We start from the raw sequence: 22,305 nt of genomic DNA on the forward strand, positions 1-22,305 counted from the left end.
TTGACACTTCTGTCAATTTGGTGATTTGTAAATTCACAAACTTTTCAGATACCTTGGTGAATTTGTTCCTCAGAAGTGACTTACAATACAGCTAGCAACTTTTTTATGATCTTGTTGTAGGAAGGGATGCACACAGTAGCCTCTGCAACACAAAAAGATAAGTGTCACAACAAAACAACTCTTCTACTGCCTTTACTTTTTTTAATATTGTAATAATTTACATAAAGAAAGTCTAAATAGGAATTTTCTGTTTTTAAAACCATTGATTCATTTTTTGTTTTCAGTTCTCTTGTCTGCAACTTAGTTATTGCTTTTGTTTTCTATCTGGTTCATGCCCGTCCTTCATGCTAATTCCTTTGTTGAACTAGAAGTGATATTACAATGTGTTTAACAATACGGTTTAAATCCAGATAAATACACTATATAGTTCTTTCTCCAGTGCAATATTATTCTTAACAGCACAATACTCTGTGTGTGAATACTGCACATATATAATACACTACCCACAGGTTTTCTATTGTGCAGATGCTCTAGTGTGCACATTTTCTCTTGTTGGTTTATATTTTAAACTCTATCTGTACAAAGATATTTGCATATATTGTCTCCCCTTTCTTTTTCCCCACCAAGCACTACTAAATATTTAGATATCATTTGATTCTTAGATACTCTTCTCTAGACAGTAGAGCTAGACAATCTATTGATCTGATATTGATATCGTAATATGAGACTAGATATCATCTGGGATTTTGGTTATGGTAATATCACGGTACAACTTAAAAATTGTCTTTTCCTGCTAAGGCTGTATTATAGTAAAGTGATAGCCCACAATTTCCTTAATTTATTAGACTGTTTTGGCTGAATCAAATGAACAATGCCTCTACCTGCTTGAGATTTCTCAAGAGCAGAAATTGTCATCCTCAAAATATCATTACATTATCGATATCAAGGTATTCAGTCATAGGGGCCTCTGGGTAGCGTGGTGGTCTATTCCGTTGCCTACCAACGCGGGGATTGCCAGATCGAATCCCTGTGTTACCTCCGGCTTGGTTGGCCGTCCCTACAGACACAATTGGCCGTGTCTGCGGGTGGGAAGCCAGATGTAGGTATGTGTCCTGGTCACTGCACTAGCGCCTCCTCTGGTCGGTCAAGGCACCTGTTCGGGGGGAAGGGGCAACTAGGGGGAATAGCATGAACCTCCCACACGCTACGTCCCCCTGGCGAAACTCCTCACTGTCAGTTGAAAAGAAGTGGCTGGCGACTCCACGTGTATCAGAGGAGGCATGTAGTAGTCTGCAGCCCTCCCTGGATCGGCAAAGGGGGCGGAGCAGAGACCGGGACGGCTCGGGAAAGTGGGGTAATTGGCCGGATACAATTGGGGAGAAAAAGAGGGGAAAAGCCACAAAAAAAAAAAAAGGTATTCAGTCACAAGTATTACGATATTTATGTCAATGTCCCCCAGCCCCTCTGGACAGTCTGAGATGTTTTCAGTTTTCCTTCAGTTCCATTAAGTCCATTGAGTTGGGTTTTTCTTCTTTCTTTTTTTTCTTTTTTTCTTTTTTAATTTGTGAGCATTAACAGCAAGGCTAATTCATTTTTTTTGTGCAAACATTTACTTGTGTCAAAATGACCATGTTTGCGTGTATTTTACATTGGATACATCCCAACTAGGCTCTAGCTGATTGTTTGGTGTTTTCCCTCATTCTTACCCAGTTTCCAACATCCCTGGCTACCACAGGATCTGGCCCGTCCTACATAACTGTGTATGCGGGTCTCATCCGTGACATTGTCCTAGCTCATTGTTTGGGCTTCCTTCAGGCAGCCAGCCGTCTAGCTCCAAACCCTGAGCACTCTACTCAGCAGGGATATTTCTGGATGTTGTGCTGCTATGTTTTGTCCCGAGGAGCTAAAAATAATTGCTCTGTTGGACAAGGACTACAGATATGGTCTGTATTGTTTTAGAATAGGACATGTAAATGGTGTTATTAGTACTAAGTCGGTTGGGGGAGGTGAAAGCTATGTAGGTAGCTCTATAGACGCGTGTGCGCGCGCGCACACACACACACACACACACACACACACAGTTGCAAGAGAAGCGGTGTCCTGGTGAAGTCAAGAGTCAAGGAAAGTTGATATTACCATTGAGGCATATGTAGGAAGTGTGCATGTGTACATGCATGGCATGTGTGGTGGCCTATGCATGTTGGGGCCGGGGTCACCTCTGTCCCAGTTATCTTGGGGGGGGTGTTCGGAGTTTACTGGGCTGGAAAGCTTAGCCTGTCTCTCAAGCTGACAAACAGCCCTCTGCCTTGCACTCTGTCACACACAAAGGCACAGTCTCTTTTGAACACACGTGTGCTCCACTTCACAGTACACACACACACACACACACACACACACACACACACACACACACACACACACACACACACACACTTGCGTAGACGGATACACACTCACACACAAAAAACCATGCATGCCAACTGGCCCTTCAATCAAATGTCTCAACACATGAGGATATCTTTGGCAAGGATCAGTTCTGATTAAATTGCATCATGGCAGATTAAAAAAAGTAACTTTGCTGTTGGCAGGGTGCCTGGGACTACTTCACTCACCAATTAGTTTCATTTTGTGTTAATCTATGTTTTCACTGGAAAAGAAATAATTTTTGATTGGAAAGATATAGTCCAGAATGAGTTTTGGGTAATGAGCATTGCATGGCAGAATAAAACTGATTCAGACAACATTCCAGTGAATAGTGGTGAGATATGTATGTAAGGGGAATAGCAGCTTTGACAGCTGGCCTAGCCTGGGCGCAGCAGTTGCACGCATACCCCACTCTGTGGGTCAATAGGGCCTCTGCTCAATAGGGGAACCAGACCCGCCATCTGCTGTTGCCACAGCACTGGTCCATCCATGCCTTACACACTCCAGTAGACCAGTGTGCACACACAACACAGTCAAACACACACACACACACACACACACACACACACACACACACACACACACACACACACACACACACACACACAGAAACCAACTTCAACTTAGCATTCCTTGATACCCCCCCCCTTCTCGCCGAGCTTCATGTTTTGCCATCCCTCACACTGGGAAGGACCAGGGAGAATGGTAGTCATCTTTACGTTTCCCAGATGGACCTTGGAAAGCCTGACTACCCTAGGCCACTTCAAAGCTATAGGGAGTTCCTCTCCACCAGACTTGTACTCAGCGGGAGGCTGTGAGTCCCTACTGCTGATTCAGACATTCAGGTGGTCGAATTCAAGGGCAGCGTGGGGGAAAATTTTGTCTGGGGGGTCTCCGTCTCTCTCCCTTGCGTGTGCTGCTCCTCACCCATCAGTGGAGGAGATGGTTTAGAAAACCAGCCTCTCATTCTTGGTCGGAGTTTGTTTTCTCACCCCACAGGAGATGTGAGTTTATAATGGCCTTCTTTCAGTCTTTGTAGTCTGTCGGTCTACGTAGACACAGCTAGTCTCAAAAAGAAAGACTTTTTAGAGTCAGTACTGCTGTGGAAAGGACCAGTGTTTATCGGAATACTGTGACCAAACACGAGTGGACGATGTACTGGGAACTGTGGCTGAGTCAGGTCGCGGCCACCACTGCACTGCAGTGTACGCTGGTCAAGAACAAAGGTGGGACAGCCTCTGTGTTGATATGAAGGTGTGGTGGAACAGGTTAGACTTGCATTTCTCCTCCTGGTATTAGAAATAGTGTAAATAACACACTGTAGCCTGACTGCTGTCTTTGTACACATATAATGACAAAAGTAGAGACTGGCTTTAGGAGAAACGTAGTGTTTCTGCTTATATGCCACAGTTTTGTAGGTTATTGATATTCACGCTGAGAACTTCAGATGTTGATCCATCATGGATACACAGCATGTGGATGACACGATGTAGACTTAAAACTCCACCATATTTCTTGAACTTCATGTCCTGCCTCGTTTTCAGTATCGCTGTGGTCTGATAGTATAGCAGGACCAATATTATACACCAGGGTTTTTTTTTTTATCCCCATCTTGTAAGATTGCCCAGGCCAGGACTGCCTAATTTTGGCCAGACTGATGAGATTGGGAATTTTAACAAGTTTTAACTACAATGCAGCCAAACCACTGTGTTCTAAAGGCTCATACTTAAATTTGTGCCGACATTTTTGTCAGCGCCAAGCCTTATTATGCTGTTTCCCCAGTACGTAAAAAAAAAACTGCGAGATATCATGAATCATCCACTTGTTTCAAGCTTGATAGACAGTCGTTACAGTGTGCCTTTTTATACATGAGATCATTCAGAAGACAGTAGTTGGAGACTGTACCCATTGTGTGTTTTTTTTTTGCTTTTTCCTGTGTTTCCCACTAGTGCAAAGTACTACTGTTGCTGCTGTTACTCCTAGCTGCTACAAACACTCCTCCAAGAACATTTGCTCAACACCTTTCCTAACCATGTAAAGAGGTGATCATTTTCAACAAGCTCCCACATCGCACCTTCTGTTCTGTGTCTCCTCTGTTTTAACATCCCTCCCTCCCAGTCCCTTAGCAGCTGTCAAGACATGCAGCAGAGTTTGGCAGCAGCTGTCGAGTGTGGTGTGTGTTTTGTGCACGTGTATGAGTTTTTCTTCACGTGTGTGTGAGTATATGTGCGTTGGTTGATGTGTTCCCCCCCCGAAAAAAAAGCTAATACCCATCCCTATTACTCTGTCATGGCTCCTCCCTGTGGCTCCTCCCCACCTTATACACATGCTCGAACACAGCACCTCGCACCTCATTTCTTACCTGTTGAGGCTAGACACTGTAGGTCTCTGTTTGTGTAGCTAGTGATCAGTCATTTTTCAGCGAGTGTGCTTATCAAGGTAATGCTTCTGAAGTGCCTGGGGGCCAGCAGCAGTTTTGAGGAAGAATGGGTGACACTCACTGGTCAGCCCCACAAAGGGTTCGTGGAGATGAACGGATCCAGACACACAGGTAGACGCACGGATCTGAGGACCGGGCTTCCTAATTTATGATGGGTCTACCGGGCAGGACATTGCGGGGCGTAAGGGATCAGTCCTGTGTGCTTCTGGTTACAGGACTTTCTGTACTGGTCTATCTGACCAGTAAACTGATTTTTATTGTACAAGCTCTGGTTTTGCCTGGGCCAGTGCTGGATTTCTTGTGTGCTTCTTAGCTTGTGTACTGATATTAGATTTTGATTTTAATGTTTTAATGTACACACCCTGTGTAATGTGTGTTTGTGTGTGTGTGTAATGTGTGTGTGTGTGGGTGTGTGTGTGTGTGCGCATGCGCTCGCATGCTTCTGTCATTGTTCAAACTAATCTGTGTACACTTGTTAGTAGGTATCGTTTGGATTGTAATGACTCTGATTCCGATTCTGCTTATTGATCCCAGTTCTTAATGATTCTCATTTCCGATTCTTAGAGGGGCAGGGTCAAAACAAGTTACATGCTTATTTCACAGGGAAAAAAAAAACTTATTTTACACAAATCATATTCATTCATTCATTCATCACTTATCTGAATACGGGTCGCGAGATGTTGGAGCCTATCCCAGCAGCCATTGGGCGGCAGGTGGGGAGACACCCTGGACAGGCCACCAGACCATCACAGGGACCACTTGCTTGCTTTGCTTGCTGGTTGTCCATCGTGCCCGATGATGACCATCTTATTCTATTTGTGGGTCCTTTGAGGACTCAGATAGCAGAAGATACCTGCGCAAGGATGGTTTTTAAAGTGGCATGGGGGGTGCGCTTCTCCCAACGCCACATGACTTGATTGTAGAGGAGATAGTTCCGATGGCAAGGGGGATCCCTAGACGACCGGCACCTCCCACACAACTGCAGGGGGCTGCCGGAAATCCAGTTTTTCGGAAACCGCCTCGAAGCGTGGCGCCACAGCTTGCTTTTATGTTGGGGTAAGCTCCCTTAGCCTTATGTCTTCCCAGACTCACCCACAAGGCAGCCGGGCAGTGGTTGATAGGTGCCAGGGCATGTCCACCAGGGTGGCCCTGCACACCATATCTCTGGGGCCCACTGCTGCTCCGAGATCCCCTGCCAAGTTAGCCTGGGGCCGCAAGACCCCAGTTACCACGTGTGGCCACGGGGAGGCCTGGCAGGAGTCTTGGTGAAGGAGAGGCTATGTACTGGCAAGGGAAGGCTTACACGCTAGCATGCTTCCCTATTCGCCACAAAGGCTAGCCAGCGGCAGGGCAGGAAGGACACAAGCGGGTTGGAAGAACACATGCACCTTCCCCCTCCAACTACACACTGCTGCACTAGACGCATCACAACACCCTGTGTGTATGTACACACACACACACACACACACACACACACACACACACACACACACACACACACACACACACACACACACACACACACACACACACATTCACACCCAGGGACAATTTAGTATAGCAGAGTCACCTGACCTACATGTCTTGGGACTGAGGGAGGAAACCGGAGCACCCAGAGGAAACCCAGAAATCATATTCAGTCATAGTCATATTCACAATTAACTTCATACAGTTTGTGGAACCTGTAAATTAATTTATGTGATTCAATAATAATCCATTCATTCTTTTTTCATTCACTGTACTGTAGCTGTAACACTGAAATCCGCCGAAATGAAAACAAGGGGACAGTCTAACAACCAATTAATTAATTCCCAGTTAGGGAGCTGCAGCCCATGTGGTTATTGATGAGAGAGAAGTAGAGAGACAGTGAACATTCATCAACATTCATCATCTTACACCAAGTCCAGTGGCACTTGATTCAATTCCTTTGGATAACATTCATCTACGAAAAAATCTACTACTACTTTTGACTGCTGCCATTAGGGGTCGCCACAGTGGATCATCCGTTTCCATTTCTTTTTTCATCTACGAAAAAAATACATTACAGTATTTGACACAGTATTTAGCAGTTCGATCAAGAATAGCTAGTTTAGTGTCTCACTGTTAATAAGACAAACATTATTCAACTTTCACTTCCCGTATTGTGGCAAGGTGCTAGCTGTTGGCTGAGAGTTGACTGAGGAGGATGACTGATGAGCGAGAGACTGGCGCAACACGTCAAACACGATACACTCGTTGAGTTGTATACCATTCTGGCGAAGGTGTTTTTTCATGTTACTTGTGCATCTTCCCTTGCACGAAATAACTTTGGCACAGGTGTTGCCCTGTGCTGACCCGTCGTTTTTTTTTTTGTTTTTGTTTTTTTACAAAATGAAGTCATGCTTTTGAGTGCTTACTGCGGTCTGTGATGGTACACGGCTCTACCTAGATTCATGTGCTCACCACTCTCATTGATCTCCCCACAAAATAAATACAAAATGTATCGCTTTGCGCAGTGTTGTCAACTCCAGAAAGAGCACCAGTGTCTAGCTTAGGGGATGGGAAGACATACACACATTCAACTCGTATGACTATAGGCACAGCCACGCAGATGTAAAGTCAGGTCCTGATACTGAAACTAAGTGAGTGAGATTTGTTGAAGAACCGATAAGCAGAATCGAAATTAAAATTTCTTAATGATTTCACATTAGAATTGGAATTTGGAACCAGTTCTAACTTGGAACTGGTTCTTGATGCCCAACCCTACTGCTTACCTGTGTTGTTATAAGGAGAAATTTCTGCAGTTGGCCCATATTGTTACTCTCTCAAAGACACTCCTTATTTACTGTTTCTTTGTCTCTCATACAACTGTCTGTGTCTGTATTCCTCTCTCCCTCCAGAAGCTCTCCACCGGCCATTTGGCTTGGACTCGGCGGCGCTTACTGAGGCGGTGCGTTGGAGCTCCAAGGAAAATCTTCTGGGGGCGGCCGAGAGCGACCCCAACCTCTTTGTTGCACTTTATGATTTCGTAGCCAGTGGAGACAACACACTCAGCATCACCAAAGGTAGGGATGGACTAAAGCAATGGGACCCAACTTTGAGAGGACAAAGTAAAACAATAGATTTGAGTTTATTGGCCATGAATGTCTATAAATATGGTGTTCCACCTTTTTGTGACCTAACCGCTGCCCTTCCTGACAAGTCATCATGGATGTAGATATGTCAACTCCTGAAACCTGACCTCACCCCTGCATCGTCATCCAAAAGCCATTGCTTGGCTACTTGTTGTGATGGTACTTCAGTAGTTCCTACTCCGGTTCAAAAATACCTTTGAACTGCGCCTTGCTGAGCAAAACCATTCGCATTTGTACTAACAGCAGTGAGAGAGATTCTTCAACAAAGAACACTGAAATGCAGACCAAATAGTCATTGAGAAAGACTTCTAGGCCAGACAGTGATTGACAGATGGTTGATTCATGGGAAATGTTTAATGAGTAAAAGTGAAGGTATGCCAGAGGTATGTTGTACATCAACAGAGGTTACCCATCTGCTTCTGTTTAATTTCACCTTCTAATAACATCAGCAGTAACCACTCCTTCTGCCCAGGATGACTGTTTGCCTCAGGACAAGGAGGAAAAGGAGCTCTCCCTTAACCACCCCTCCCTCTTCCTCTGATGTCCTTCTCTGTAATTGGTAAATGGACTGCATTTTATATAGCGCTTTTCTAGCTGCAACAGCCACTCAAAGTGCTTTAAGATAATTAATGCCTCACATTCACCCACGCGCAAATACACTTGTACACCGATGACGGTGTCAAGCATGCAAGGTAACAACCAGCTCATCGAGAGCACTTAGGGGTTAGGTGTCTTGCTCAGGGCTACCTCGACATTTTTGCAAGGAAGAGCCAAGGATTGAAACTGGCAACCCTTCAGTTACCAGACAACCTGCTGTACCTCTGAGCCATTGCTGCCCCCAACTTCTCTGTCCTTCTGCCTTCTCTCCCTTTCCCCCCCTTTTTCTGTGTCTGTGTCTCTCACTCTCAATCTCTCTCAGCTTTACCTCTTTCTGTGTCACTGTCTGTCTCTTCTCACCTGTCACTACCTCTGTCTCTTGTGCCCTTCTCCCTCTGTCAGCTATTGTGATCTCACTACATACTGTGGATGGGATGTCTTATAATCTGGGTAGAAGTTTCACAACTAGCCAGATGCAGACAAAATTGGCTACTGCTGGTAAGATTATCTGTCTTCTGCTTTTCTTCTATAGTTTTCGTCTCATATGCAGGCCATGACCTGCAGGTTCAGAGACAAATTAAGCTCTTCAAGTACTGAGAGTTCAAGTTAAATTTCTGTGTTAAAGAGCAGGTTTGAAGGAAGTGTATGACCATTTATATTGCCCCTCCCCCACAGAAGTTTTGATTATTCAATGATAATTCGTACCAAACCTTCAAAGCTAAAAAAAAAAGGTATTCGGGCCAGCTCTAGTGTTCAGAAGACAAGAAAGATTACTTTTTCCCTGCCTCGCTGAACTTCATGTACACCAAGGTTATGCCTTGTACGTTGGAGAGCTTGAAATATAACCATAATTTTAGCTCTCATCTTCATTAACTTTGTTACAAAGATGCTCTTTCAATACCCCCCTTCCCGGTTGGGTCACTGTCTAGTCTGAACCTATGCTGTGTCTCCCTCTCCCAGCAGCAGTTAACCAATCAACCAGCTGACCCCTGAGTAATGAAGCTTAAAATACCGAAATAATATCATCCAGAGAAACCCAGGCTCGTCTCCCTGCCTGGTGTATAACCAGCGTTAAACACAGCAGAGTGTGTTAATTGTCTGTCGTTTTAATGTCTCCACAGCAGCTGCCTGGGATAGAAGTGATGCTTAGACCCTGACTCATTCACTGAATCCGAGACCTCCTATTCCACTCGTGCACACACACACACACACACACACACACACACACACACACACACACACACACACACAGACAAGGTCTCTGCCGCTCTTTCTCATTCCCTCCCCCTTTCCCTCTCTCTCTCGCGCTCTCCTAAACCCTTGCACAGCAAGGCATGAATGCCATGTTAATATGGAATCCGTTCAACTGCAGAAATAACAGGTGGATGAGGGCAGCGAGTTGAGGGTTGGGTGGGGGGGGGCTGATCACAGACTTAGTAGTCAACTTGGTAGTGCCTGCGTCTGGAGCTAATCACTGTCGCCCCTACATGCTAGGCCAAACCAGGCCAGGTTAGATCAGAACCCTGCTCACAGCGCACATGGCACTGAGGCAGGCAGATAATCTGTTTTCACTACCACTGACATGCAGACACGGGGGGGGGGGGGGGTTGTTCTGGCTTTGCCTAGTACGTCCAATAAAGAAAGAAAGTAAATAAGATCAATGAGGTGGTAATGTTTTAAGAAGTGTGACCGCTTCTCTGGTTAACTTACACATCCATCTGGAAGTTCTGGTTGTCTGAGTAAGCAGGATGAGTTCTTCTTTGAGGACGTGTCATATTACATTCCTCGGTAGTTCATCTTATATTACACCACTCCTGTAGTTATTCATTGTCACATACCCTGGTAGGCATAACTTAATGGCAGTTACGCTCCTATGTGATGCTAGCCTCCGGGCTGACATAAAGCGTAGTCATCAGGGCCACTCGAGATAGTCAGCGCATGAATGAACACTTGTTTATTTGATGTGTTAGGAAATTGCGTATGCTTGTTAAGCAGTGGGTGGCTGGTTGGTGGAGGTAGTAGGTTAATATAAAAATTTTAGTCTGAGATGATAGGGAGGTTATGACAGAGGGAAAGCGAAATAAGTGGAAGAGTAGAGGATGAGTGTGTTAGGGATTGACAGACTGGCCTGTCTGCTCCCTGTCAGGCCAACTCGCTGTCACTCCACCCTCACTGGGATGGTGCTGCCACCAGCCACTGCCCTCTTAACCCTGTTCTTTTCTTCCTCTCCCTCCCCATCCTCCCTGTCTCCTCTCTCTCACCCCAGCACCCTGGGAGGTAGGCTACCGACTGGCAGGGTGGGGTCACTGCTCCTCCTTAAGTCTACCTTTTCAGTTCCTCAGCTTTGTTTGTGTTCCTGCTGCTCAGGCACTCCGCTCCCTCCTGTCTCCAGCACTGACGTCATGGAGAGACATACACAGATAGCAGACCAAGTCACCACATGCCTCACTGGCTTAGCCCTCTGTTACATACCTGCTGTATCCCCAGCCCTGTGGGTCCTACACAGCTTTTGATGATGGCGTTTCAGCAAGAGACGCTTCCTCTGTCTCTTTTTTCTCTTCTTCCTAGGAAGTTATGTAATGTATGGCCCTGCATTATGGCTATTATCATAACCCGATGGTGTTATAAACTAATGTTTCTCAGATGACGCCGTCAGCCCATCTCTCTTACGCTTTGATAAACTAGAAAGCTGAGTGGTGCTCGATTAAGTCTGTTCAGAATGGATGAATGAAATGAATGAATGAAACTTACCATCTCAGGAACTGGCTGAGATTTAGACACATATTGAAAACATTGTGTCTAAATCCCACATTCCATGATCTAACTCAAGATCAGATAATCACTTATAATTTATCTCTGGGAATGTAGCTGACACTGTTATTCTGAGCAACCTCCAGTGAGTCAGCATCTTGCTATTAAGTGGTTAAGTGTCTTTTTAATGGACACAGGTATGTTGTGGAGCTTAAACTATTACAGTCTCACCTACTGCTAGGCTACATTGTCACCTATCAGATCAACTTTCAGATCAAGTCTTACAAAGCAGGCTGACACAGCAAGTAGGGAGATCATTCTTCAGCTGGACTGCCTGTGACAGCAGGTGTCCACCCTGCTGAAGTGTCTTTGAGCAAGACTGACTCCATACTAGCTCCAGGCCTCCTGTTCGGTATTAGAAATGAAAACCTAGTTTCATGTTAGTCTATCAATAGAGCCTCCCCCCCCCAAAAAAAAAACAAACATCCAAAATGGTTGGTTTCTGTTTGCTGTTGTTTCTCCAGGGGAGAAGCTGCGCGTGTTGGGCTACAACCAGAATGGCGAGTGGAGTGAAGTGCGCTCTAAGAATGGCCAGGGCTGGGTGCCCTCCAACTACATCACCCCCGTCAACAGCCTGGAGAAGCACAGCTGGTATCATGGGCCCGTGTCCCGCAGCGCCGCAGAGTATCTGCTCTCTTCTCTCATCAACGGCAGCTTCCTGGTGCGGGAGAGCGAGAGCAGCCCCGGGCAGCTTTCCATCTCTCTCCGCTACGAAGGGAGGGTCTACCACTACCGTATCAACACAGCTTCTGACGGAAAGGTAGGGACAGAAACAGATCAGGGCCCTTTAATGTTTTGGGTTTAAATAGAGAGTTGAACGACTATGGCCAAAATGATAAGATTTGATATACTTTCTTTGGGATTTTGGTCAGGTTTTGTGTTTGTGTATATTAGATTATGATTTGTGACAGAGTTATTCAGGGAGGAGCCATGAAAAGAGGAACGTGAGAGGAAGAGAAGTCATTTGAGGAACAAAATTACTGTACTCCACTTTCAGCCCTCATATGTCACCATTTATAGATAACATTCCAATTGAAATGAAGAACTTCGCATTTTTCCATTCTGTTAATCATATTCAAATTGCAGTTATATAGTGTGATTAAAAACAATTAATGGTGCAATCCCCTGCTACTTTTCTCCAGTAGTTCACATTGGGCCTTTGGAAGACTATGCGAATATTAACTCCTATCTCCATCCTCTCTTCAACTCCTGCCCCCCTCACCCTCCTCCAGGTGTATGTGACGGCTGAGAGCCGCTTTGCCACACTGGCGGAGCTGGTCCACCATCACTCTACTGTGGCTGATGGCCTGGTGACCACTCTGCACTACCCAGCACCCAAATGCAACAAGCCCACCGTCTATGGCGTGTCTCCCATCCACGACAAGTGGGAGATGGAGCGCACTGACATCACCATGAAGCACAAGCTAGGAGGAGGCCAGTATGGGGAGGTGTATGTTGGAGTGTGGAAAAAGTACAACCTCACCGTGGCTGTCAAAACACTCAAGGTTGGTAGCTCCCCTCACAGCCACACCTCGCTTTTAGCAAGGCTTTGGTTTTTGTTGTATTGGGTTTTAGTTGGAGCTTACAGGAGCACTGGGACCGTTGGGTGTTTTGTGCTGTAGCCCTTTTCAGCAGAGACTGTGCGGAATCGTGCTCGCCTTTAACATTGGATATTGGATGTTGGTTACCACCTGCAGGGGGTTTTTGGTACTGCGTGTAGGTGTGGGCAGTATTTTCCAAACATGTCCAGTTAACTTTTTTCTTTTCTTAATAACAGGAGGACACCATGGAGGTGGAAGAGTTCCTGAAAGAGGCTGCAGTAATGAAAGAGGTCAAACATCCTAACCTAGTTCAGCTGCTAGGTCAGTACTTGAGTTTTATCGTGACTCTTCCACTGAGCAGTTTCAACTTAAAAGATTTGCTTTATTATAGAATTGTATAAAAAACAAATTCCGTTTTTTCAATACTTTTTTCTAAGGCATTCTGGTTGCCCCGGCTTGTGCTAGAACTTGCTTGAGGCTGAAATGTCGCTTCTGTTTGGTTGTTAGCAACAGTATTCTGACCTCTCTGCCTCTCCTCCTAGGTGTGTGTACGCTGGAGCCTCCATTCTACATTGTGACTGAGTACATGCCCCATGGCAACCTGCTAGACTACTTGAGAGAGTGCGACAGGGAGGCGGTGAATGCTGTGGTGCTGCTCTACATGGCCACGCAGATCTCCTCTGCCATGGAATACCTGGAGAAGAAGAACTTCATACACAGGTAAGGGCCTGACTCGGTGCAATTTATGTGTGCGTGCGTGTGTGTGTTTGCTTGGACTTTCACTTCACCTTGTATGTGTTTGACTTTGGTCCGAGAAATGTCAAGGCCACAAGCAAAGACCATTCATGGTGTGTGAGTGTAGACACATACTACAAGTATGACTCTGTAGCTTGTGTTTGAATTTTTTTTCTTTCTTTTCATCCACACTGTCTTCTCTGCCTTCATTCTCCTTTCCCTCCCTTTCCCAGGGACCTGGCAGCAAGGAACTGCCTTGTCGGGGAAAACCATGTTGTCAAGGTAGCAGACTTTGGTCTGAGCAGGCTGATGACTGGAGACACCTACACAGCCCATGCTGGAGCCAAGTTCCCCATCAAATGGACTGCACCGGAGAGCCTGGCATACAACACCTTTTCCATCAAGTCTGATGTCTGGGGTGAGCAAAACACACACACACCCAAACCCATATACATACACACATTCATGCACACATATACGGTCCACAACCACAGCAACCATTGTAACACAGCTAATTTCTATTATTTTTGTTTTGCATGTTTGATTAATTTTCCTCTGATATACAGCATTTGGAGTATTACTGTGGGAGATTGCTACCTATGGCATGTCGCCATACCCGGGGATTGACCTGTCTCAGGTGTATGACCTCTTGGAGAAAGGCTATCGCATGGAGCAGCCCGAGGGATGCCCACCCAAGGTTTATGAACTCATGAGGGCATGTGAGTAGATCCTATCAAGCCCAGCTCTGCCACACACACAAAATTTGTGCTTTGCAAAGAAAAAACATTTTGTGCTTTGCAAATAGTGCTGTAGATATTGACTACACGGAGCTGAATCTTGTCCAGTTTTAATCTTACAAATCCTTTTTGCACATACAATCTGGAAATATTGCGTTAGCCTTCTCTAGGTCTGTTCTGTATGACATCATCTGAAGTGGATTTTTTTTTTTACACTGTTTTCAGCGTTGCTGCTTGCACAAGTGTCCAGACACATTGTGAAACTGGTTGAACTTTAAACTAATCCATGGGAAGCAGAGCAGAGTTGGACCTAGCTTGCAACCCTGAACTGGGTTGAAAAAACAGAGCAGACCCTTTCACACAGACGGTTGACTGGAATATTGACCAGGAGGCAATTCCTTTTTGAAAAAGGAATTAGATTTCTCATTGATTTGCTTTTTGTCAAATCTTTAAAGCTGTCTATCATCGAGAGTAAATGGAATATGAGGCTAGTGAGCATCAACATTTCTTTTTAAAGAAAGAACATACCACATACTCTTGATCCATAATAAATATTTAAGAATCACCTGTTCTCCAGTTTGAATCATATTTTATGATCATATATGCATGTTCTTGCATTAAAATCACCCCAGTCATTCAATAATGACGATTTGTGGGGCCGCATCTTTTTTTAAAAATTATTATTATTTTGGCATTTTATTTACCTTTATAAGCGATAGTGAAGAGGCACACAGGAAATGGGAGAGAGAGGGGTATAGCATGCAACAAAGGTTGCCAGCTGGAATTGAACCAGCGACGGTTATGACCATGTAGCCATGTGGTATGCACTGTAACCATTCGACTAAAGAGGTGCCTCAGGGCTGCATCTTTTAATTCCTATCCACAAAGCCAGCCTGTGTATAATGCACAATTTAATTGTACTTTGTGTGTGACAAGACGTCTCCTGTCTGCCTGTCTCTCTGCTAGGCTGGCAGTGGAGCCCACTGGACCGACCCTCGTTTGCTGAAATACACCAAGCCTTCGAAACCATGTTCCATGATTCCAGCATCTCTGAAGGTAATACAGCATGCCTGCCTAATCCCTTTCATAAAACATATGAGCCAAGGAGCATGAACACAATGCTAGGGTCTCAGACCAGCACACTGTTGTTTTTAGGAGAGAGATGAATCTATTTACCATACCTTCCTCACTTTGACAATCTAATTACTCTGATTGAATGAAATTTAAATGTTCCTTCTGGGGTAATGGCGTCATTGTGACAGCAAAACAAGGATATTAATCAGCAGTACAAATAAAACATCAAGAACAGTACAAAGCGTTAGGCTACCTTTAGGTACAAAATATTGTTGAAGATAAGAAAACTGATATAGAAAAAGAAAAAGCAGTGGGGTCTTGGCCATCCAGGTAGGTAGTCAAAGCAGAGGAACTTCCTCGAAAGAAGAGCTGACATGTTTTCATGGCTGCTTGCCTTGTTGTGTTTGGAAAGCAGATGATAAGTTGGACGGGTATTAGGGCTGCGTTTTTATTTAATCGAGTTTTCTTCTTTCTATATCAGAGGTAGCAGAAGAGCTATGCAAGACTGCCTCCTCTGGACACGGCGGACCAGTGCACTCCTTCGGCCATGACATGCCCCTTCTGCCCTCCAAATGCCGCACACTCCGCAAGCACACAGAAAACAAGGAGAACATCGAGGGGGGACTGGATGGACGAGCGGACCATGGGACGCATAGTCACTCAGGTACAGCCAGCCATGCCTACCTCTGTAGTGACCAAACCAATTCAACCAGATACACTCCTGCAGGTACTACAGACCATGCCCATTCAGAGAGCAGTCATCTGCAGCGTCGCCATGCCCGTCGCCTTAAGAGAAGGGCAGTCATTTTCCTGGAAGACTGACCACAAGATCTGACCATCTGCTGATTCAGTATGCTGCACCAACCAGTCCAGTCACTCATGACAGTGTCAATGCATACGTAACCTTAAAGAGTCACCACATTGGCCTAGCAATAAATATAGTTAGGACAATATCATCATGGTTAGTGTGTTTAAATGCGTCACACAAAATGAAATAAGAAGTCTTTGGTTATGTGTGATTTGAATGTCTATGAGTGGTGAATGTTAATTTCATGTTGCATTTGATCCTGTTCATTATATAACCATCGTTAAGTATCCACAACTGTTAATAATCACAGGTTAACACTGACCAATGTTTCAATTTCATAATGTCTTTTGTTTGACTTGTATTTTATTTATTATTTATTTTCAAGCCAAAAATAAATTTTCTTTCACTACATGTACACTTGATGTGCACATAAGAGGACGAATCATGTGTCCTTTGTTTTCCCACTATGATTGACCTGAATTTCAACATTTCACCAATACTGTGGGCACACAACCACTCCCAAAGTCATAAGCACTGTCTATGAAAAGATTGAAGGAAAAAGGCCCCTCTAATAAAACAATTTCATTTTCTGCTCCAGAAACACTGATGTAAATCAGATAAAAATACACAAAGAAATGAATGGAAAACTGTAAAGGTACTTCCTAAACTTTCAATTTAAATTAACATCCGTGTGTGTGTGTGTGTGTGTGTGTGTGTGTGTGTGTGTGCCCGCGCATGTGTGTTGCATGTGTGCGTGTGTGTATGAGCGCGTGTGTGTGTGTGCGTGCGTGCTCATGCACGTGTGTAAAGTCTGTAACATAACTTATTTAGATTCATGTATTTAGTGTTAATGTGAGTAGTTTTTTGGTGTTTCCGCCTACATAAACTCCAAAGTTACTTTTTTTTCCCCCATCTATTTTCCATCCCAATTTGGCAAATTCCCTATTCTCCTGCAGTCCCATCTATGCAGGATGTCTATGGTGGTTTGGGAGGGTACAGACCTGCACATGCATCCTGTGATACACGTGGAGTCACCAATCATTTTTCACATGTAGGAGTCACTTATTCTAATGGTGGGACACCTTTCCACCACTTGCTCCCGAACCTGGACTGCTGACAAGTTATGCTTCTTGCTATGCAATAGAGGCAACAAGGGGGTTTTAACAGTGAACCTCAGTGTGTGTGTGGTAGCATAATTGTCTCTGATCTGTGGAGGTGAGCTTCTTAAGTAGCAGGGAAACCATTTAAAGTTTCTCAACATAGGTCCAGGGACTGCAGGGTCCATCATTAACATATTTTTCACCGTTAGCCCCCATCTAACTTCTGGTCATAAAAAATGACACTAGTTTGGGCTATTAAAACCTTATCTCCACTTATAAAAACGCTGTTCCTGTTTGCAAAAAGTTACACAACATCCAAAATTATGCAGCACTGGATATCGTCTAAGAGATTGCTCTCTGAGGTGCATTCATCATGCGTTCTTACACAAGCTGAAGCTATTAATCATCAACTTGGCATCAGTGCATACAAATGACGTCCAAAATTTTCCATCATGCCTCTGAAGATGCTCCCTCACTCCACTTATGTGTCTCAAAGGAAGGAAGAAAAAGGTTATAGTGAGATGGCAGGAGAATAGAAATCAATCTAAGCACAACAGAAAGCAGTTGCCCAACAGAATGAGTGATGTTGATTCTTTCTGGGAAGCCAATTGAAAGAGGGAAAAACCTTACCTAGTGCCATAAATGTGGGTTAATTTTGAGAACTTTTGGCTTAATGTAATGCTGAATGTATCCTAGCAGGACTATTCCTATCATGGATGTTCCTTTGGGGTTAAAATATACTATATCTTATCTCTCTCTAGGTCTGGCTTCTACGCTGCTGGGAGGGGATGGTCGCTCAGGGAGCTCCCCAGCTCTGCCCCGAAAACAGCAGCCACGGGAAAAGTCTCCCAGCAGCCTTTTGGAGGACGTCCAGGACACGGGCACATTCACAAGAGACCGAAAGACTGGCTTCTTCAGCTCATTCATGAAGAAGAAATCTTCCTCAACGTCTTCCTCGCCATCCTCCCAACTCCAGCAGAACCTCCCCACACCCCCCAAGAGGAGCAGCTCCTTCCGAGAGATGGAGACACAGCCTCACAAGAAGTACGAGCCCACCGCTGCTTTCAGTGCTCCTCCTCCCTTACCCCAGACAGATGGTCTTGGGGGCTTCTCCGCTTCTCCCTCCCATTCCCACGGAGAGCCCTCTCATGCACAGTCCCGCTGCTGCGGGGCCACCTTTGGACAGAAACCCTCTGGCGGGGGCCCCAGCTCCCAGGTAGGAAGCACCAGCAGTTGGGGTGGGCTTGCTGGCTTCTTCACCCCAAGACTTATTAAAAAGACCCTGGGGCTACGAACGGGCAAGTCCACCTGTTCGGAGGAGGGTGGAGGTAAGCCTTTTCCCAGGTCCAATTCTACCTCCTCAATGTCAGCGGGGCTGCCTGACCTCGAGCGCATGGCTCTGACTTTACCCAGGAACCGCAGTGCCAAGCCCCCCCTGGAGAGGACTGCCTCCACCACCTCCCAGCCAGAGAATGGGGCAGCGCGGCCCTCAGAGACACTACTGAGGAGGATGGATGAGGGCACCGCACAGATCAGGGAGAGGCCCAAAGCTAAGCTGCTACCCCGCACCACAGCTGGAGGGGTGAGAGCACCAGGGGTAGGGGGTGAGGTGGGGGAGTCGGACAGTCTTTCCCGGGTAAGGGAAGGTAGAGAGGAGAGCCAAGAAAGGCAGCCGGGGTGGCCCTCTCCCTCTAAGACTTCCAGTTTTGGGGCAGCGTCAACTGCGGCGGGTGCCCCACCTCACAACCACAAGGTCCCAGTCCTGATCTCCCCCACGCTGAAGCACAGTCCAGCTGACGTGCACCTGGTTGGGGTGGACTCTCAGGGGAACCGCTTCAAACTGCTGTCGGAGCACCAGGCGGACCGAGACCGGCCACGGCTGGTCAAGCCCAAATGCGCCCCCCCTCCCCCTCCCACCCTCCGTGGGCTACAGCACTCCTCCAGCGGCGACGGAGAGGAACAGGTAGGAGGGGCGCCAGCGGAAGTAAACGGCGACACTTTAAAAGGTCATAGGTCGGGACGAATGTCAGGAGGAGTGGTGACGGGTCGACCGTCGGTGCCACCACCGCAAGTGCCTCCTGTGCCCTCATCATCCTTCATCTCTTCCTCCTCCGCTGCCACCATCAACACTAGCACCACAACTCCTACCAAAATGGCCAACGGTGCCGCCACATCTGCCTCCTCCTCCTCCTCCTCCTCCTCCTCCTTACACACAGCGCCCTCAGCAGGTTCCAAGGTGGCACTGCGGCGGACCAGGCAGCAACCAGAGAGAGTCCCCCTGGAGCGGGTGAGCCGGGAGGCCCTGCTGGAGTGCGCTGAGGGCCTGAGCAGCGCCCTACTCGCCAGCTCCGAAAGCCCCTCCATCAGCCAAGTGCTGGACGCCGGCCACCAGCTGCTAGACTACTGCTCAGGCTACGTGGACTGCATCCCTCAGATGAGGAACAAGTTTGCCTTCCGGGAGGCAGTGGGGAAGCTGGAGTTCAGCCTGCAGGAACTGAGAGCCTCCTCGTCCGGAGGAGGAGGGTTGAGCAGTCTGGGGTCCAGCCCCGCCTTGGACAACCTGCACAGTTGTATTAAGGAGATTAGTGATGTGGTGCAGAGGTAGCCACTGAGGCCGGATCAGCCCACAACCCCCAGACAGACTGCTTGTAAAGCCCCATGCCCCCACCACCACCGCCCCCCATGTGTTCCTGGTCCTAATGACAGCTTGTTGGGGGACAAAATGAGAGGAATCTCTCCAGTACCTCAGAGGAATCACTACAAATCGTTTATCTTTTTATTGTTTACAGAGATCTGTTTGATACAATGCCAGTTTGGACACCAATGTTGCTCTGACCTGTACATATAAGAGGTGTTTATACCAAACAAAATGTGGTTTGAGTCACGCTGAGAAATGTTTAAGTCCCCCTGTGTCTCTGTGATAAGGGCCTTTTTTTTGTTTTTGTTTTTTTTGTTAAATGAATGTGGAGTGTATCAGCTGTGTGTAACCAGCCCAGAGAGTAGAAAAAGAATAAGCTCATTCTGTCTACATGTCATTTAGTCCGTCATACACTGAACAAGGTGGACAGTGGTTGTGCCCAGCATCATTCAAAACACTATGCTTGGTTAGCTCTCGTCCGACAAGGATCAAGTAAAATGCTCATGCATCTATCAAAGTCATCCAGTGTTTGGTTCTTAAAGTTCAGTGTTTGGGAAGTTGAGTGACCTGATGTCTTTTTTTTTTTTCCAAAGCCATAGTCATCTTATGTAAAACAGAAGGATTGTAATCTAACAGTCTGCTCACAATTTGATTTCACTTCAATTTTTTGAGTTGCGCATCAGATCCAGTTGGAATCATTTCAGTAACATTGCATTTGACAGGTACTGCTGTTTTTTTTTTCTGGGAAAAAAGGTAAATGGTAAAATGATATTTCGATTTTTGACCCCTCCCCTTCCAAAAATGAAAATAAAAAATGAAAAAGCTTTGGCTGGGTCATATCTGCTAGATATCTTATTTGAAAAGTTGGGAGTCTCGGAATCATGTTCCCACTGGCTTTTTTTCCTCTGACATTCCTTAAATGTCCCTGCGAGCTGGGAGAAGGATAATGGATGCGGGACAGGGGTCACTTTCAAGAGCTCTGTTGAACGTTGTGTTAACCTAGCAGGCTTGTAAATAGGCTCTAATGAAACAGGAAAAGTTTACCTTTCAAAAATACAAAATAGATGCTTGTCAAATTTATGGCTTAGAAAATATTTTTTAAGCAGGGAAAGAGAATTGTACAACTTGGTATTTTTTAACAAATCAGTCCTTTTTGCCCCCCCTACAAAAATGAATAACAGTGGGCCATTTGTATCATCTCCAAATCATTAATATTTTTTTCTGATGTGATTTTACTGACAATTTCTCCTTGACACAGTGCCACATAAATGGGGAAAGAACCCCCAATTCCTAGAGCATTTCAACATTTCCGTTCAGTTTTCATTGCACACTACATATCCTTCTTGTATAGTGGACAGAAGAACCGATTGAGGAGAGAGCACAGGGTAGCTCATGAGGAGGTGAAATGGGACAGTATTTCTATAAGTGTCCTTCTAAGTTTGGGCAGTGCTGGATTCCCTGTAGCCTTGTCATGGCCTCAGTGCCTCAGATTCTCCAATGTATGAACACTCAAAAAACATGATGTCCTACTCACAGCAATCACAGTACCGATCTCTCAACAAGCCAACTGCAGTATGTCTTCAGCACATGAGCGATTTGTACATTATTTGGTTCAAAGAAAAAAATGCTTCTTCGAATGTTTATGTATGAACTTGAATTTTAAATTATTCTTTTTTATCAAAAGCACAGACCTATTTTAAAAGAAATAAAATGTTATGTAAATGTTTATTTCATATCCAGGAAACAGTTTTAATGTGTGGTCGCACATTTGTTCAGCGCAATGTTTTTGACTGAAGAGATGTACCGCAAGACTGAGGCCCATTCACCCCTATCTGAATATCTTCTTTATGAATGTATTGTTCTTATGTCTGTCATGCCTGAACCACACAGAATGTCCATCTGCATGAGTCTTTACTCTCCTTAGTTAAGAGGGGAAGGACCTTTTTTGTTTTTTCATTTATTGGTCCAGTTTTAATTTTGGTATGTGATAACATTGTAAATGGAGTCCGGATCTGTTTTCTGTGCACATGCTGGGTCATCACTGCCCATATGTAACATTTTACAGGCTGAAATTTGCACCGTGCCAGTCACCACACATGAGTATGCATATATATATATATATATATGTATATATATATATATATATATATAATCTAATGCACACTGGATCAGGCACATTGGTTCATTGACACATATTGCATCCCAATACTACATAATGTAATAGTTCCACGTGTAAACATCATAGGTGCATAACACAGATGGCAATGTCTGTGCTGGTAACTATCAA

General features: G+C 45.4%; 1 protein-coding gene across 1 annotated transcript in view; it reads left to right on the top strand.

The window, feature by feature from the left end:
• The window catches only part of abl2 (c-abl oncogene 2, non-receptor tyrosine kinase), a 33,087-nt gene extending 12,745 nt beyond the window's left edge, over positions 1 to 20,342 (top strand). The window contains exons 2-11 of the mRNA XM_056275662.1: positions 7,744 to 7,908; positions 11,850 to 12,145; positions 12,618 to 12,890; positions 13,163 to 13,247; positions 13,469 to 13,646; positions 13,895 to 14,079; positions 14,228 to 14,380; positions 15,365 to 15,454; positions 15,954 to 16,136; positions 18,142 to 20,342. Of these exons, the coding sequence (XP_056131637.1) occupies positions 7,744 to 7,908; positions 11,850 to 12,145; positions 12,618 to 12,890; positions 13,163 to 13,247; positions 13,469 to 13,646; positions 13,895 to 14,079; positions 14,228 to 14,380; positions 15,365 to 15,454; positions 15,954 to 16,136; positions 18,142 to 19,985 (3,452 nt within the window). The 3' untranslated portion in view covers positions 19,986 to 20,342. The remainder of the gene's footprint in view (positions 1 to 7,743; positions 7,909 to 11,849; positions 12,146 to 12,617; positions 12,891 to 13,162; positions 13,248 to 13,468; positions 13,647 to 13,894; positions 14,080 to 14,227; positions 14,381 to 15,364; positions 15,455 to 15,953; positions 16,137 to 18,141) is intronic.
• Positions 20,343 to 22,305: the final 1,963 nt, after the last annotated feature.

This window comes from Lampris incognitus, chromosome 3 (genome assembly GCF_029633865.1).
Source record: "Lampris incognitus isolate fLamInc1 chromosome 3, fLamInc1.hap2, whole genome shotgun sequence".
Lineage (NCBI taxonomy): Eukaryota > Metazoa > Chordata > Actinopteri > Lampriformes > Lampridae > Lampris > Lampris incognitus.